Source organism: Nomascus leucogenys, chromosome 3 (assembly GCF_006542625.1).
Source record: "Nomascus leucogenys isolate Asia chromosome 3, Asia_NLE_v1, whole genome shotgun sequence".
Lineage (NCBI taxonomy): Eukaryota > Metazoa > Chordata > Mammalia > Primates > Hylobatidae > Nomascus > Nomascus leucogenys.
In genome coordinates this window covers 144,570,007-144,584,375 of record NC_044383.1, presented here as the reverse complement: position 1 = coordinate 144,584,375, position 14,369 = coordinate 144,570,007, and the positions used below count along the sequence as shown (strand labels likewise).

Below are 14,369 nucleotides of genomic sequence, written 5' to 3'. Positions count from 1 at the left end.
CCCATCCAGGCACGGAGGGACATCAAAACCTAACTACAGGATGACTGATCAGTGACGCTTTTGGAGAAAGATCTTGATCAAAAGAGGGAATGGGAAAATTATCAGAATCAAAATGGAGTCACTCGTATTAAAAGGCCATGAAGAAGAGTCTTATGCACTTATGCATAAATGCCTGGTAACAAAAACTATCACAAAAGACTCTAAAAAACCACAATGTTGCATAAAGGCCGTCACCACCTTACACACAAAAAATACTCCTGCAACAACACCTGCCCAGACACTGCCGGTGCAACCTCAAATTGGTATCACCCTTGTTATTGATCCTTGTAGCCAAAAATAATTATGTCAAAGCAATTATGTAATCCTCTTCATTTTTCCTTTTAAAACCTTTGCCTTCCTTTACCACCCTGACTACACACAGAGCTTACTGTGGAATGCGTATTCCCCTTGCAATGCTTTGCTCCCAAATAAGTATTATTTTTGAGAGCCGCTCTCTGTTATTTAGGCTGACACCACCATAGTCTTGAAGTCTGTAAACAACCATGTTTGCATTCTCTCCTTTCTTCATTTCCAAAGGTGAGATAATTATGCACAGAACATTCAGAATCACTTGAAAGTCTACTACTATATGTTAAGAAGTGTAGGCTGGGCACGGTGGCTCACACCTGTAATCCCAGTACTTTGGGAGGCCAAGGCGGGTGGATCACGAGGTCAGGAGTTCGAGACCAGCCTGGCCAATATGGTGAAACCCCGTCTCTACTAAAAATACAAAAATTAGCCGGGCATGGTGGCGCACCTGTAGTCCCAGCTACTCGGCTACTCGGGAGGCTGAGGCAGAAGAATTGCTTGAACCCAGGAGGCGGAGGTTGCAGTGAGCCGTGATTGCACCACTGCGCTCCAGCCTGGGCAAGAGAGAGAGGCCCTGTCTCAGAAAAAAAAAAAAAATAGAAAGAAGCGTACACATATTCCCTCATTTTGTCCCCTTTGCCACCATTAAAGCAAATGCCCTATTTTGTGTGGCCCCTGCTGTTTCTGGAATTTACAATAACAAAGCCTGGTGAGTAGAGCAGGCCCCTCCCTGCCTCTCTGGCACAGCAAGGCCATCGCTCACAAGCCCCAGGTGCTAACCAGGAAGGAGGCTCCAGCCTCCCAACACTCTTCACCTTCTCTGCCTTGGTTGGTTTTTAAGTATCAGTCCCAAGCTATCAAACTGAAACATGTATTTTAATTTATTTTCAATGTTTGAGCAGCGCCTCTCCATCATCGTCTCCTGCAATCTCACCGTGCAAGCCTTTATTCGTCCTCCTCTTTTCAGGACCTGGCACCCAGCCTGGTAGAAAGACATCGAGCCCCTGTGTGTTGAACAAATGACTGCCCTGGGCTTGCTGGCTGCCTCACAATAAGACACCCATTTCCTCATTGTTTGGAGAACGAGGACACCGTCCCTCGGAACAAGGGAAGGGAGTTGGAGGCCAGTGAGCGCAGGACTGGAGGTGGCAGCTGAGAGCGCTCCTGCCACCTGGCCAGAGCAACCGGCTGATTCTGGTTTGCCTGAGACTTTCAAGTATGAGCACTGGAAGTCCCTGTCCCAAAGACGCCCTCAGTCCCAGGCAAACCAGGATCGTTGGCCACCCTCCTTCTGGCCCATGTTTTTCTCTGAGTTACCGGGCAAGATTATCTCAACATTTAAAGAATGTCTTAGCAGCTGGGTTCCCTCAAACACAGAACCTAGAGCAACAGTTTCCATGTCAATTTTATTGGGAGTGGTACGATCCCAGGGAAAGAAGGAGAGAGGATGGAGTCAGACAGGAGGTCGGAGAGTACATTTCAGAGGGTGCACGTGGGCCAGAGCTTCAGGACAAACACGGTTGGTTTATTTCCAAACTACTGTGTTCGGAAACAATCTGTTAGCTCTGTCCAGTCACTGTCACCCTTGGCCAAAGTCTGACCTACACATCCAGGTGACATTACCTGGCCCTCAAGGAGCCCTGGGGAGCCAGGCCCATGGCTGCCAGTTCAGTCAGTGTGGGGCGAAGGAGCCCCCATGTCACTCAGCACCAAAGCAGCTCTTTGGTCTGTGGGGTGGAAGGGGCAGAGGCTGGGAACTGCTTCTCTTCGTGGCTTTCACCAACCTATTTGTCAGGACTTTTTTTTTTTGAGGCGGAGTTTCACTCTTGTTGCCCAGGCTGGAGTGCAATGGCGTGATATCGACTCACCGCAACCTCTGGGGCCTGCACCAGGAGGTCAGGTCGGGAGGCAAGGCCAGGGACCAGTGGCCCGGGGGCAGGGTGGGAGAGGGCAGGTGGATTTGGGCAGGACCAAGGGGGCCTGGGGGGCCTGTCAACTAGATCCAGTGCAAAGAGGTGGAGAAGGTTTGGAATCGTTGTTACAAAGTCTGGAGAAATGAGCAGCCTGGGAAAAGCTAGCAGGATTTCAGGGCTTCGTTGAGGCCCCAGCTGAGGGGGTGACTTCCAGGAGCACCTGCCTGGTGGCACTTTCCTCCTGCTGAATGGGTGGCATAAGCATGAGAGTATTTGTATTGATCAGAGATTGGCGGCCCCAGGACAGATGAGACGAAAAGACAGAGAAGCAAACTAGTTTAAGACAATGGGTCTCCGTATCTGCAGAAGTTAGAATCACTTGGGGAGCTTTAAAAAAAACCCAGTGCTCAGGCTGAACCCCAAACCAACTGAGTCAGATCTGAAGCAGGGCTTAGGCATCAGTATTTTTGTATTTATTTATTTAGAGACAGGGTCTCACTCTGTTGCCCAGGCTGAAGTGCAGTGGCATAATCATGGTTCACTGCAGCCTCGAGTTCCCAGGCTCAGATAATCCTCCCACCTCAGCTTCCTAAGTAGCTGGGACTACAGGCACATGCCACCACGGCCAGCTAATGACTGTATTTTTTGTAGAGATGAAGCGTCGCCATGTTGTCCAGGCTGGTATGGAACCCCTGGGCTCAAGCAATCTGCCCACCTCAGCCTCCCAAAGTGCTGGGATTACAGGCGTGAGCCACTGCGCCCAGCTGGCATCAGTATTTTTTATTTGTTTGTTTGTTTGTTTTTGTTTTTGAGATGGAGTCTCGCTCTGTCGCCCAGGCTGGAGTGCAGTGGCGCAATCTCGGCTCACTGCAAGCTTCGCCTCCCAGGTTCAAATGATTCTCCTGCCTCAGCCTCACAAGTAGCTGGGACTACAGGCGCCCACCACCACACCCTGCTAATTTTTGTATATTTAGTACAGACAGGGTTTCACCATATTGGCCAGGCTGGTCTCGAACTCCTGACCTTGTGATCCGCCCACCTGGGCCTCCCAAAGTGCTGGGATTACAGGTGTGAGCCATCGTGCCTGGCTGGCATCAGTATTTTTAAAGCTCCCTAAGGGATTCTAATGTACAGTAAATTTGATAACCCACAGTTCAGGGCATTAGCAAGAGAGATCTAGAAGATGAACCCATGGAATCCATGCCACATCAGCTCCTTCCTGGGGCTCAGTTTCAGCTCCAACTCCTTCCTGAGGTTCAGTTGCATTTTTGCCCTTTGGTCTGTGAATGATCCCTGTATTCTCGTAACGTTTACCCTTTTTGGCTGAAACTAATACTTGCAACCAATGGTCTTAAATGCTGTAGTGCCATATCTTTATAAAGTGACTGTCAATGCCTCTAGCTGTCCCTGACATAGCTGCCAATGATGAGAACTACAGCAAAGTTCTAATATGTTCTCATTCCTATTGCAGCCTGAGGGGAGGGTATTTGGTTTTGCATTTCCGCTTGCAGAAGCTGAGGACAGTCTCCACTGGAAGAACGCGGGTTCTGGAGCTCCCAGCTTGTCACCACAAGGCAGGAGCATGCTCGACCTTTCCAGATGGAATAGGAAGTAATCTCTGTCGGCCTGAATCCTAAACTGGGGGCTCTGTTCACCGAAGAGCATGGGTTTATACATCAGAAACACTGCCCCGGTCATGCCATATAGATAAGCCAGGGAAACTGGTCATTATCTTCACTTAGGAGCAAAACTCTGTCTTTAAGTCCTGACAAGACTTGAAGGCTGAACGTCAACAGTAAACAACCAAGATTACTTTGCTGGATGTACTCCACTATGAACAAACACAGCGCAGAGGGCACTTTCCTAGCCATGTGGGTGTATTAAAAAGCACGGGAAGCCAGAGCCCCAGTTATTCAGGAGGGTGAGGTGGGAGAATCAGAATCACTTGAGCCCAGAAGTTCGAGGCTGTAGTGCACCATGACTGCACGATGAGGAGCTTCTGCACTCCAACCTGGGCAACGCAGTAAGACCCCGTCTCTAAAACACAAGACAACCACCACCAAAAAACACTAAAAAAGAATGGAAAGAGCGCAGCCGTGCCCCCTTATAGCACGTTTCCAAGTTCTGTTCGGTTCCTTCATTCCCCAGGAGGCAGAGAAGGCAGGACAACGCCCACCCGCCATGTGCCCCTGCATCCCCTAGCAGCTGGAAAAGCAGGCGGCGTTGCTCATGATGAGCCTGCCTCACGCCTTCAGAGCTCTGCTCCCAGAGGCAGGCGATCAGCCCTTCGCTCAAGCTGCTTCCTACGTAGCAAAACAAGCGCTGCTCCATCGAGACCCGTCATTTGCCACGACTCTCCAAGTCAGGACAAGGCCAGGGGAGGCCAGTCCCAGGCACGTGATGGTTCTATGCAGTTGTGGGTCCCAGGGTCACAAATAAATCCTCTGCTATGGCCTTGAACATGCAGAACAATGGGGCTTTGTCCTGATTTCCTAAGTATGGCCTAAACCTCACAACTCCAATAAACATGGGGTAAGGAAGAACGGGGGGTGTAGCGGGAACGCTGGTGCAGAAACGTTCGGAGTAGGCACAGCAGTGCCCTGCAGCCCACGGCTGAGCAAGCCGCAGGGGAACGGGGCCTGAAGAGCTGCCTGGCCCCTGAGCGGTGGGCAGCATCCTCTCCCTGTGTGGCTCTAAGGTGCCAGCTTCCTAAACCGTCACCCCTGGGGCGTTTTCCTTTTAGGGTAGTCTTGCCAGGGCATTTTCACGTTGTAATGCATGCTATTTCTTATCAATTGCTTTTCTTTCATTGCTTGTTTAGATGACATTTAGGGTAATTTAATTTTTTTAAGTTATGGAAGCATGTATGACGTTTTCAAGGAATTTCATTTCGGGATAGGAAAAGAGGGACTACAATATAGTTGCTGTTATAAAAAGAGCAGGAGGGAGTTCTCCTTTGAGAAGCACAGCCCTGAGGCCGTGGGCAGGCCTTACAGGGAGCTGTCTACTGAGCAGGGGAGGGGGTGACGAGGACTGAGCCAAGAAGAGCAAGAGAACCAGCTGGCTGGAAGGAAGGCGGGAAGACCAAGACCCCAGAGCGCAAGAGCTCAGGGGTGTGCCCCGAGGCTCATGGAAGGGCATGCCATTGAGGCTGAAGAAATTGGGGAAATGAGCACCCCGTCCCTTTCTGCACTGTTCAGCTAGCTTTCAGCCGCCTTCTGCCCGCTACCTGACCGTGATACCCCAGCGCGCACACACTTCCCCAGCAGACGGCTCATCTGTCTGAGTCTCCAACTCTGCCTCACCCAGCCTGGCTTAACCTGGAGTGGCTCCTTGTATCCTGATCCACCTTTAGGTTGACCAACCATCCTGATTTTTCTGGGACGGAGGGGTTTCCTGGAGCACTAGACTTTCAAGCCAGGATGCACTGAGCACCATATCTCTGACCCAACAGCTCCTGAGCTAGGCCAGAGCCTGTTTCCTCTGCCTTCATTTCATACTCCCCCTCACCCCAACACACACACACACACACACACACACACACACACACACACACTCTCTCTCCAATTTGCACCTGAGAAACCTCAGGCAACTCAGGTGACACAGCGAAGGTTTCAGACACCTCTGCCGGGGAGACGGAGCCACGCTGATCCAGACACAGCTGCACTATCAGTCTGCTATCTCCGTTTTAGAGGCAGGAGGGATCCGAGATCATCCTATAAGATGTGTAGACCCGATTTCCAATAAGCACAGCGGCCGATCCAAGCCAGGACCTGCCCAGTCCTCCTGATTCTTGTTCATCAAGCATTCAGCTGCTATGTTTAGAAAATATTAGCAGAGAGGAACCAAAATCCACAGCCCTGTATCAACACATGAGCAGTTCTTTTCAAGGAAAGCCTGTTATGGTGTGGCTTGTGTCCCCCAAAAGATGCTGAAGTCCTAACACCCAGTGCCTGTGAACGTGGCCTTATTTGGTGATAAGCAAGCTAAAATGAGGTCATTAAGGCAGGCCCTAAATCCAGTGTGACTGATGTCCTTATAAAAAGGGGAGATTTGGACACAAACACGCATAGAAGGAAGACGATGTGAAGACACAGGGAGATGACAGACATCTGCAAGCCAAGCCTGAAGCTACCAGAAGCCGGAGAAAAGGCCTGGGACAGAATGTCCCTCAGGAGGAGCCAACTCTGCCAACACCTGGATTTCGGACTTCTGGCCTCAGAGCCAGGAGACGATACATCCCTGTTGCTTGAGCCCTGCAGGCTGTGGTGTTTTCTTACCACGGCCCTAGAAGGTGGCCCCAGAAGGTGGCCCCCGAGTCCCAGCTTCCATATCTGGGGAACGAGGTCCACTTCAAGCTTCAGGTGTTCCACCAGACTTGGGGCCTGTTCTCCTCTGGCAAAGGATGGTCTTTCAGTTGCCAGAACCGAGTCATCCTTGCAGCCGGATGATGACCAGGAAGAACAGATGGGATGCTTATACCTGCTCTGCTATCCAGGAAATTAGTATCTTTATTTTTTCCTCTCAATTCAGAGCGAGATGTGGCTTAAATAAACATACTCTGAGGCCAGCTGAGGTGACTCACGCCTGTAATCCCAGCACTTTGGGAGGCTGAGGCAAGCAGACCACGAGGTCAGGAGATCGAAACTATCCTGGCTAACACGGTAAAACCTCGTCTCTACTAAAAATACAAAAAATTAGTAAGGCATGGTGGCACACACCTGTAGTCCCAGCTACTCGGGAGGCTGAAGCAGGAGAATCGTTTGAACCTGGGAGGTGGACGTTGCAGTGAGCTGAGATCGCACCACTGCACTCCAGACTGGGTGACTGAGCAAAACTCTGTCTCAAAAAAAAAAAAAAACAAAAAACAAAAAAACCACTCTGGAGGCTGAGGCAGGCGGATCCCGAGGTCAGCAGTTCCAGACCAGCCTGGCCAACATGGTGAAACCCCTTCTCTACTAAAAATACAAAACTTAGCCAGTTGTGGTGGTCCACGCCTGTAGTCCCAGCTACTCAGGAGGCTGAGGCACAAGAATTGCTTGAACCCGGGAGGTGCAGGTTGTAGTGAGCCGAGGTCACATCACTGCACTCTAGCCTGGGCAACAGAGCAAGACTCTGCCTCAAAAACAAACAACAAAAAGAAACCCACACTCTGCTGTATGGGCAATAGCTCCGCTTACCCCAAGGTACACAAAGAAATAATTAAGCCTAGGTAACCATCAGGAAGAGCTCTGGTAAGTGCATACAATGCAGACTTGGGTTTGAATTCTGGTTCTAAAATGCAACCTCGAACAAGTTACTTGGTCTTGCTAGACTTCATTTTCCTCTGAGGGTTGTTGGGAAGATTATATAAGATGATGCACGTAAACACTTGGTCCAGTACTCAGTACACAGTAAGGACTCAATAAGAGAGTAACAACTTTAGTATCTGACAAAATAGAATTCAAGAGATGTCCATTATAGACATAAATATGCCCAATACTATATGTGAGATTCAGAATATGTTAGCCTCTGGCTGTGTGATTAAAAGAATATCTAGGCCAGGTGCGGTGGCTCACACTTGTAATCCCTGCAATTTGGGAGGCCAAGGTAGGTGGATCATTGAGGTCAGGAGTTCGAGACCAGCCTGGGCATCATGATGAAGCCCCATCTCTACTAAAAAAAACAAAAATTAGCCAGGCATAGCGGCGCATGCCTGTAATCTCAGCTACTTGGGAGGCTGAGCAGGAGAATCACTTGAACCTGGGAGGTGGAGGTTGCAGTGAGCTGAAATCAGGCCACTGCACTCCAGCCTTAGGTAACAGAGCAAGACTCCATCTCAAAAAAAAAAAAAAAAAAAAAAGATATAAAATCCCAGTCTCATCAGGGACACTGTTTCCTCCCACCAAAAAAAGAAACAAAAGACAGAGAGAGTTGTCAGTCAATAGTTACACTGAGGTGTACCCAATAACTTGAAAACAAGGAGAAAAGACGAGGCCCTCTGATATGCTTACATCAAAATCAGTACAGATGCGTCAGGAAATAACATTGGCCTTAAATAAAAAACGTGGCTCCCAGACCTTTAAACCTGAATGTAACCTGATCAAAGGTGTCAAAGCAGAAAGGAAGGTTGGCCAGCCTGGAGGCGTGGAAACGGAGCATGAGCCAAGGTGAGCTGACAGCAGTCACTGAGCTTTGTGTGGGGAGGGAGACATGGCACCTGGCTGCCAATACTGCCACCCATTGGAAAATCCATCAGAGGAGGAGATGGGTGCCCCAGGGTGTCTCCACCTGCTGCTCTAAGATAATTCTTTTGGTTTTTGTTTTTTGTTTTTTTGTTTTTTTGAGATGGAGTCTCGCTCTTGTGGCCCAGGCTGGAGTGCAATGGCACAATCTCAGCTCACTGCAACCTCTGCCTCCCTGGTTCAAGCGATTCTCCTGCCTCAGCCTCCTGAGTAACTGGGATTACAGGCGCCTGCCATCACGCCCAGCTAATTTTTGTATTTTTTAGTAGAGACGGGGTTTCGCCATGTTGGCCAGGCTGGTCTCGAACTCCTGACCTCAAGTGATCTGCCCCCATCAGCCTCCCAAAGTGCTGGGATTACAGGCATGAGCCACCACGCCCGGCCTGCTCTAGGATATTTCACTCACCCCTCATGGCTCTCCATCCTGGCAGAGATCCAGCCCAGGTCAATTACATTAGAATCCTCAAGGGTGGGACCTGGGCATCTTTGTTTTTAAAAGCTCCCTCACATCCTTGAGCTCAGAAGTTCAAAACCAGCCTGGGCAACATAGTGAGACCTCGTCTCTACGAAAAAATTCAAATGAACAAAAAAATTAGTTGGGTGTGTTGGTGCATGCCTGTAGTACCAGCTACCTGGGAGGCTGCAGGGGAGGAGTTGAGGAGGTCCCACACCACTGCACTCCAGCCTTGGCGACAGGGGTGAGACTCTCTCTCAAAAAAAAAATAAGAAACAGCTCCTTCAGATGATTCTGATGTGCAGCCAGCACTGAGAATCCTGATCTTACCAATTCCTCCAGGGTTCAATCGATTCTTGTGCCTCAGCCTCCCAAGTAACTGGGATCACAGGCATGCACCACCACGCCCGGCTAAGATTTTTATTTCTGTGTAGAGATGGGCTTTCACTACGTTGCTCAGGCTGGTCTCCAACTCCTGGGCTCAAGTGATCTGCCTGCCTTGGCCTCCCAAAGTGCTGGGATTACAGGCACGAGCCACCGCGCCCGGCTGCCTTTGTCCATTCTACTGTTTTTTAGTATCTGGCTACTTTCCAGTTTAGGAGTATTACAACTTGTGCTGTTATGAACACTTTTTAGTACATGTCTTCTGATGGCCCCATGTATGCATTTCTGCAGGGCATATACCCGACAGCAAATGCTGGGCCTAAGGAAATGTGTATGTTCAACTTTAGTAGCTGCTTGCCAGTGGTTTTCCATGATTATAGCAATTTACCCTCCCATCTGCAGTGCGTGAACATTCCATGTCCTTGTTACCATTTTGGTGGGGTGTAGATACGCAGATTCAAGGAGTTTTCTGTAGACTTCAAGTTATTCTTTTTCTTTTAGAGACAGCCATAGAAAGCCAGCCAGTTTCTCCCCCATGAATGTGAATGAGAAGCAACAGCCCAAACGATTATCAGCAGCCAATTGCTATCAAGTTAAGAAGAAAAGAACTTGATTACATCATTAAGCTGCTGGATCAGCAACCCAATTCATTTCCTTATTGTTTAGACTGGTTCGCTGTGGTTTTTCTGTTATGTGTATCTGAAAACATCTTTAGTGCTCTCTTCATAAAGTGTTTGAGTCTTATGAAAATCCGTGTGAAGAGGGTTTCTTTATCCTGATGTGGAAACGGATTGTCCAGTGAAATGCATTAACTCCCCCCAAGGCCGGGAAGTTTAGCAAAGGATAGAACGGGGGCTAGAACCAGGATTTCAGATCCCTGGCCTACTGTTTTACCACTTTCCCTCTCCTGACAGGCAGTACAACTGTCATCTCTCATTTTGTGGAAATGGCCATGTATCCTTTGATCACATAGCTGCAGCTCTTCACTGATGCCAAATTATGTAGCAAATATGCAAACAGCCATGCTGGTGAACAGAGGGGCCAAATCATGTTTTGTAAACGGAGCTTTAGCAGCTGTGTTCTTTGCTTTGCCCTATTATGAGAAAACTGCCAACCACGTGAGGTGAGTCCCTGGTCCTCCAGGGAAAAGAGCTGGTGGGTTTTACTCATAAATCACTAATAAGGAAATGAAGATGGTGAGAAGAGAAGGAGCCAAAATCATAATAGCAATTTCACCTTCCAGCTAGACAGATGCGGAGCTGTAACTAGCAGCTTCCCAACTTAGAAACCCGAGTATTTCACCTAGTTTTGTACAGCGACAATCTATTGATATAAAAATTCAATGGAGCTACTGAAGATAGTTCAGTGATCTAAAACATCTTCTCACTATAAAACAGACTTTGTGATTCAGCCTAACTGCCCTGTCTATACAAGATATTGTAAAGTACTCTGCAGTCAACTTGTGCTCATGGCGGTGGGGCGGGGGGCGGGCAGAATCCATCACTGATCACTTCCAGCCGCTGTGAATCTGTCTTCAAGCTCCAACTCAACTAAGGAAGTGGCTCCTGGAGCAAAGGTTCAAATGCTTGCTGTAGTACAGGCAGCCAAATTGCTGATGTCACTCGTCCCGTGTAAAATCCTCTAGTGGCTTCACACTGCAGTCCCAGTGAAACACACATTCCTTAGTCTGACCTTCAAGGCTCTTCAGGGCCTGGCCCTGCCTCTCTCTGACTACAGTGCCCCAGGCTCGCTGGTCTTCCATCTGTGCCTTGAACATTTCATGTCTTGATGGCCTCAGGGACGTTGCAATCCTCCTTCCTCTTCTGGGACTTTCCTCCCTGCCTCCTTGGCTGGTTAGCTCCTCATTTTTCAGTTCTCAGACAAATGTCACCTTGAAGATGAGCCTCATCTGACTACCTTCTGTGTGGCAGCACCCTGTCACTCTCTCATGTCACTTGGTTTATTATCTGTAAGCCCCAGGACAGCAGAGACCCTGTCTTGCTCACCGCTGTATTCACAACGCCTAGAACAACAGCAGGAACATAAAAGATGCTCAGTAACTACCAGGTGAATACATTGGTCAATGAATAAAGATGGAGATTAACCACTGGGGTGTGTTCTCTTCTCGGCTATTTGCACTGCGATCATTCCACTTTCACTAGCTGCGTTGCCAAAGAAATATTACCAGGAAAAGAAAATACAGGAAAAAAAAAAAAAAAAAAAGGCCAGGCATGGCGGCTCACGCCTGTAATCTCAGTACTTTGGGAGGCCAAGGTGGGAGCATCACTTGAGCCTAGGAGTTTGAGACCAGCCTGGGCAATACAGGGAGATTCTATCTCTACAAAAAATACAAAAATTAGGTGATGGGGCATAAGCCTGTGGTCCCAGCTACTCAGGAGGCTGAGGTAGAAGGATTGCTTGGTTGAGCCAGGGAGGTGGAGGATGCAGTGAGCCAAGATTGCACCACTGCACTCCAGCCTGGGCGACAAGGGAAGACCCTGTCTCAATGAATAAATAAATAGGAAAAAAAAAAAAAAAAAAAAAAACAGAGTAGGAGGCGGGGGACGAGGGACTAGTAGAAAAGGAGATTGGAAATAATGTTATTTAACAAGTATGATATGAAACTGTGGGTTCTTTTCCCATACCCTCAGGTCTTCTAGGAGGCTGCATTAGACAGATTTCCAGGCTCGCCCAAAAGCTACATCACATGATTTTTTACATTTGTTTAAAATGGGCTTTTTCACTCAGTAACCATGACCATGGTCCCGCTGCGTTGATTAGCCCTTGGGAAGGCATTAGGTTTTCTAACAGATGTGAGGATAAGTGTGACACACCTTTTCCTGAGCATGTACCTATGATTATTAGCACACGATGGGTCTTAGAAAAATGACGACCACCCGTTCCCCATAGCAGTGCGACACCCTCGCCATCCTTAGCACAGTGTGAGTAAATCATGATTAAACCTCAGCTTTCTGAGTTTGAGACCTTCTGGTTCAGGCTTCCCATTTAACAGATGAGGAAGGCTGAGGTGTGGGGTGAGGGAGCTTTCTACCGACTCGCGATAGGGTCTTGTCCCGACACCGCCAAGCCTTTGGGTAAATCGGCCATTGGCGGTGAACAGACTTTCCTTCCCCTCCGAACTGCAGAGCGCAGACAGGAAGGGGGCGGGTGCCAGGGTCTGCAGTCCCCACCTCTCTCCCCTAGGCCGCTTAAGAGGGAGACAGAGATGAACGCAAACAAGTTCCACACAGCCGCTCCCAGGCGCCGTGTCCCCGCATGGCGCCCCGCGGCGTCTTCCCCGCCGCGCCCGTCCGCCCCCAGCCCTTGGCGGCGCCCCAGCCTCGGAGGCGTCCTGCAAAGCCTAGCGGCCTGGGGCGCTCGGAGCTGCGGCCAAGACCCTCCTCCCGACGCCAGAGCGCGCGCGGTCGCCTCCCCAGACTCCGCTGCGTGAGGCCCGAGCGGGGGCGGCGAGGCGGGCGCGGGGGGGAGAACGACGCGGGGCGCGGGGAGGAGCCACAACCCGCAGCTCTCTTCCGGGGAGGCGGGAGCCTCGGCTCGGGTTTCAGCTGAACGGAAATCGGCCCTTCGCCCGGGGCCGCCGGGCTGCCCTGAATCCAGGATTCAGTACCCCTGAATCCTGCGCGCCGCTGCCAGTACCCCTGCTCCCCGTCCCCTTCCGGGTCCCTCCCAGATCCCCGCCCCTACCCCGTCCCCATCCGTAGGCTCCGCGCCCGGCGGGCAGAGGCGGCCGTCGGCGGGACCAGGCCAAGGCCGGGGCGCCGCCGGGGTCCCGGAGGGGACTGCGGCCCGGAAGCCTCCGGCCGCCCCGCCGCTGCCCGCGCCGCGCCGCGCCGCGCCCACCTGTAGTAGCGGTCATCCTTGAAGGGCGTGAGGTCCTCCTTGAGCTCGCGGTACGCCTCCCGCAGCCGCCGGCACAGGTGCTTGAGCTCGCTGCAGAGCGGGGGCTCAAAGGCAGGGTACTCGGCGTCCATGCCGCGCAGCCTCCCGGGCCCCGGCCCCGCCGCTCCGCCCTTTGTGTCGCCGCCTGCGCCCCCTCTCTCCTCCCAGCACTGGGGATCGGGCTGCCGGCGCGCTGGGCGGGACCGAGGAGGAGGAGGAGCAGGTGCGGGGGAGGTGGGGAGGGGGCGCGCAGGAAGCGGACCCGGTGCGCTCAGGGCGCCGCCGCGGGCACCCGAGGAGCCGGACACGGGGCGGGTGGGGGCTGAGGGGCCCGGCCCCCGCCCCGCGAAGGGGTTTGAGTAGGGGAGGGAGCCGCGCCCATCCGCCTCCGCCCCGGGAGAGGCAAAAGGCGGGGGAGGAAGTGCAACACAAGGTCGTCTGCCGCCCAGGACAAAAATCTCAGTGCCGCCCTCGCCAGTGGCAGCGCTGGGAAGGGAAGACCCTGGAGGTGGGAGCACGAAGGAAAATGGTGCTTGGGGGCGGACCGAGGGCCCTTTCCTGCTGGGGAGGTCAAAGGCTGAAGCCGGCTACCGCGTTCAGCACCGCGGACAGCTCCCGCGGGCGACTTCTGGCTTCTTGGGCTCCACTTGGCCTAATGCAGAAACATTTAAAACTAAGCCCATTAGGGTTATAGTCATAATAAATATTGTTTTTAAATGAAGTGTGCCAAGTGAGGTGCCTCTTCCCACATGTACTAAAACCACCAAAAAAAGTCTAGGCAGAGGCGTTTCTCACCCTCTACAAGCTCAACGCTAGTGTGCAAACTACAGAGTTTTGTCTTCTACGAAATGGCTTCTCCAAAGCGTGATGTGATCTCCTCCTGTGAATTTTTCCAATAATGGGTGGAAAAGCAGTCTTTCCAGACGATGTTAGTGAATTTCCGTCTGAACCGAGGGCCGGTTTCCACGCGAGATTGATCCTGTCTGCACTGGGGGAAACCTCTTACTTTTAGGGACAAAACCTACACAATTGAACCTAAATAATTGTGGAATATCGATTCCAGGAATCTGTATTTGTCCAAACTCCACAGGCAAGTCTAATGACCACTCAGGTGCCAGTGGTCTCAGCATTCCCATGTTTCCTGCT

The 14,369-nt window shown here is 51.1% G+C and overlaps 1 protein-coding gene across 1 annotated transcript in view; it reads right to left on the bottom strand.

Annotated features, from left to right (window-relative positions):
• TMEM181 (transmembrane protein 181) overlaps nt 1-13,711 on the bottom strand; it is a 99,250-nt gene extending 85,539 nt beyond the window's left edge. The window contains 2 exon segments of the mRNA XM_030809912.1: nt 13,185-13,563; nt 13,566-13,711. Coding sequence (XP_030665772.1) covers nt 13,185-13,563; nt 13,566-13,605 — 419 coding nt within the window. The 5' untranslated portion in view covers nt 13,606-13,711.
• Between the last annotated feature and the right edge of the window lie 658 nt (nt 13,712-14,369).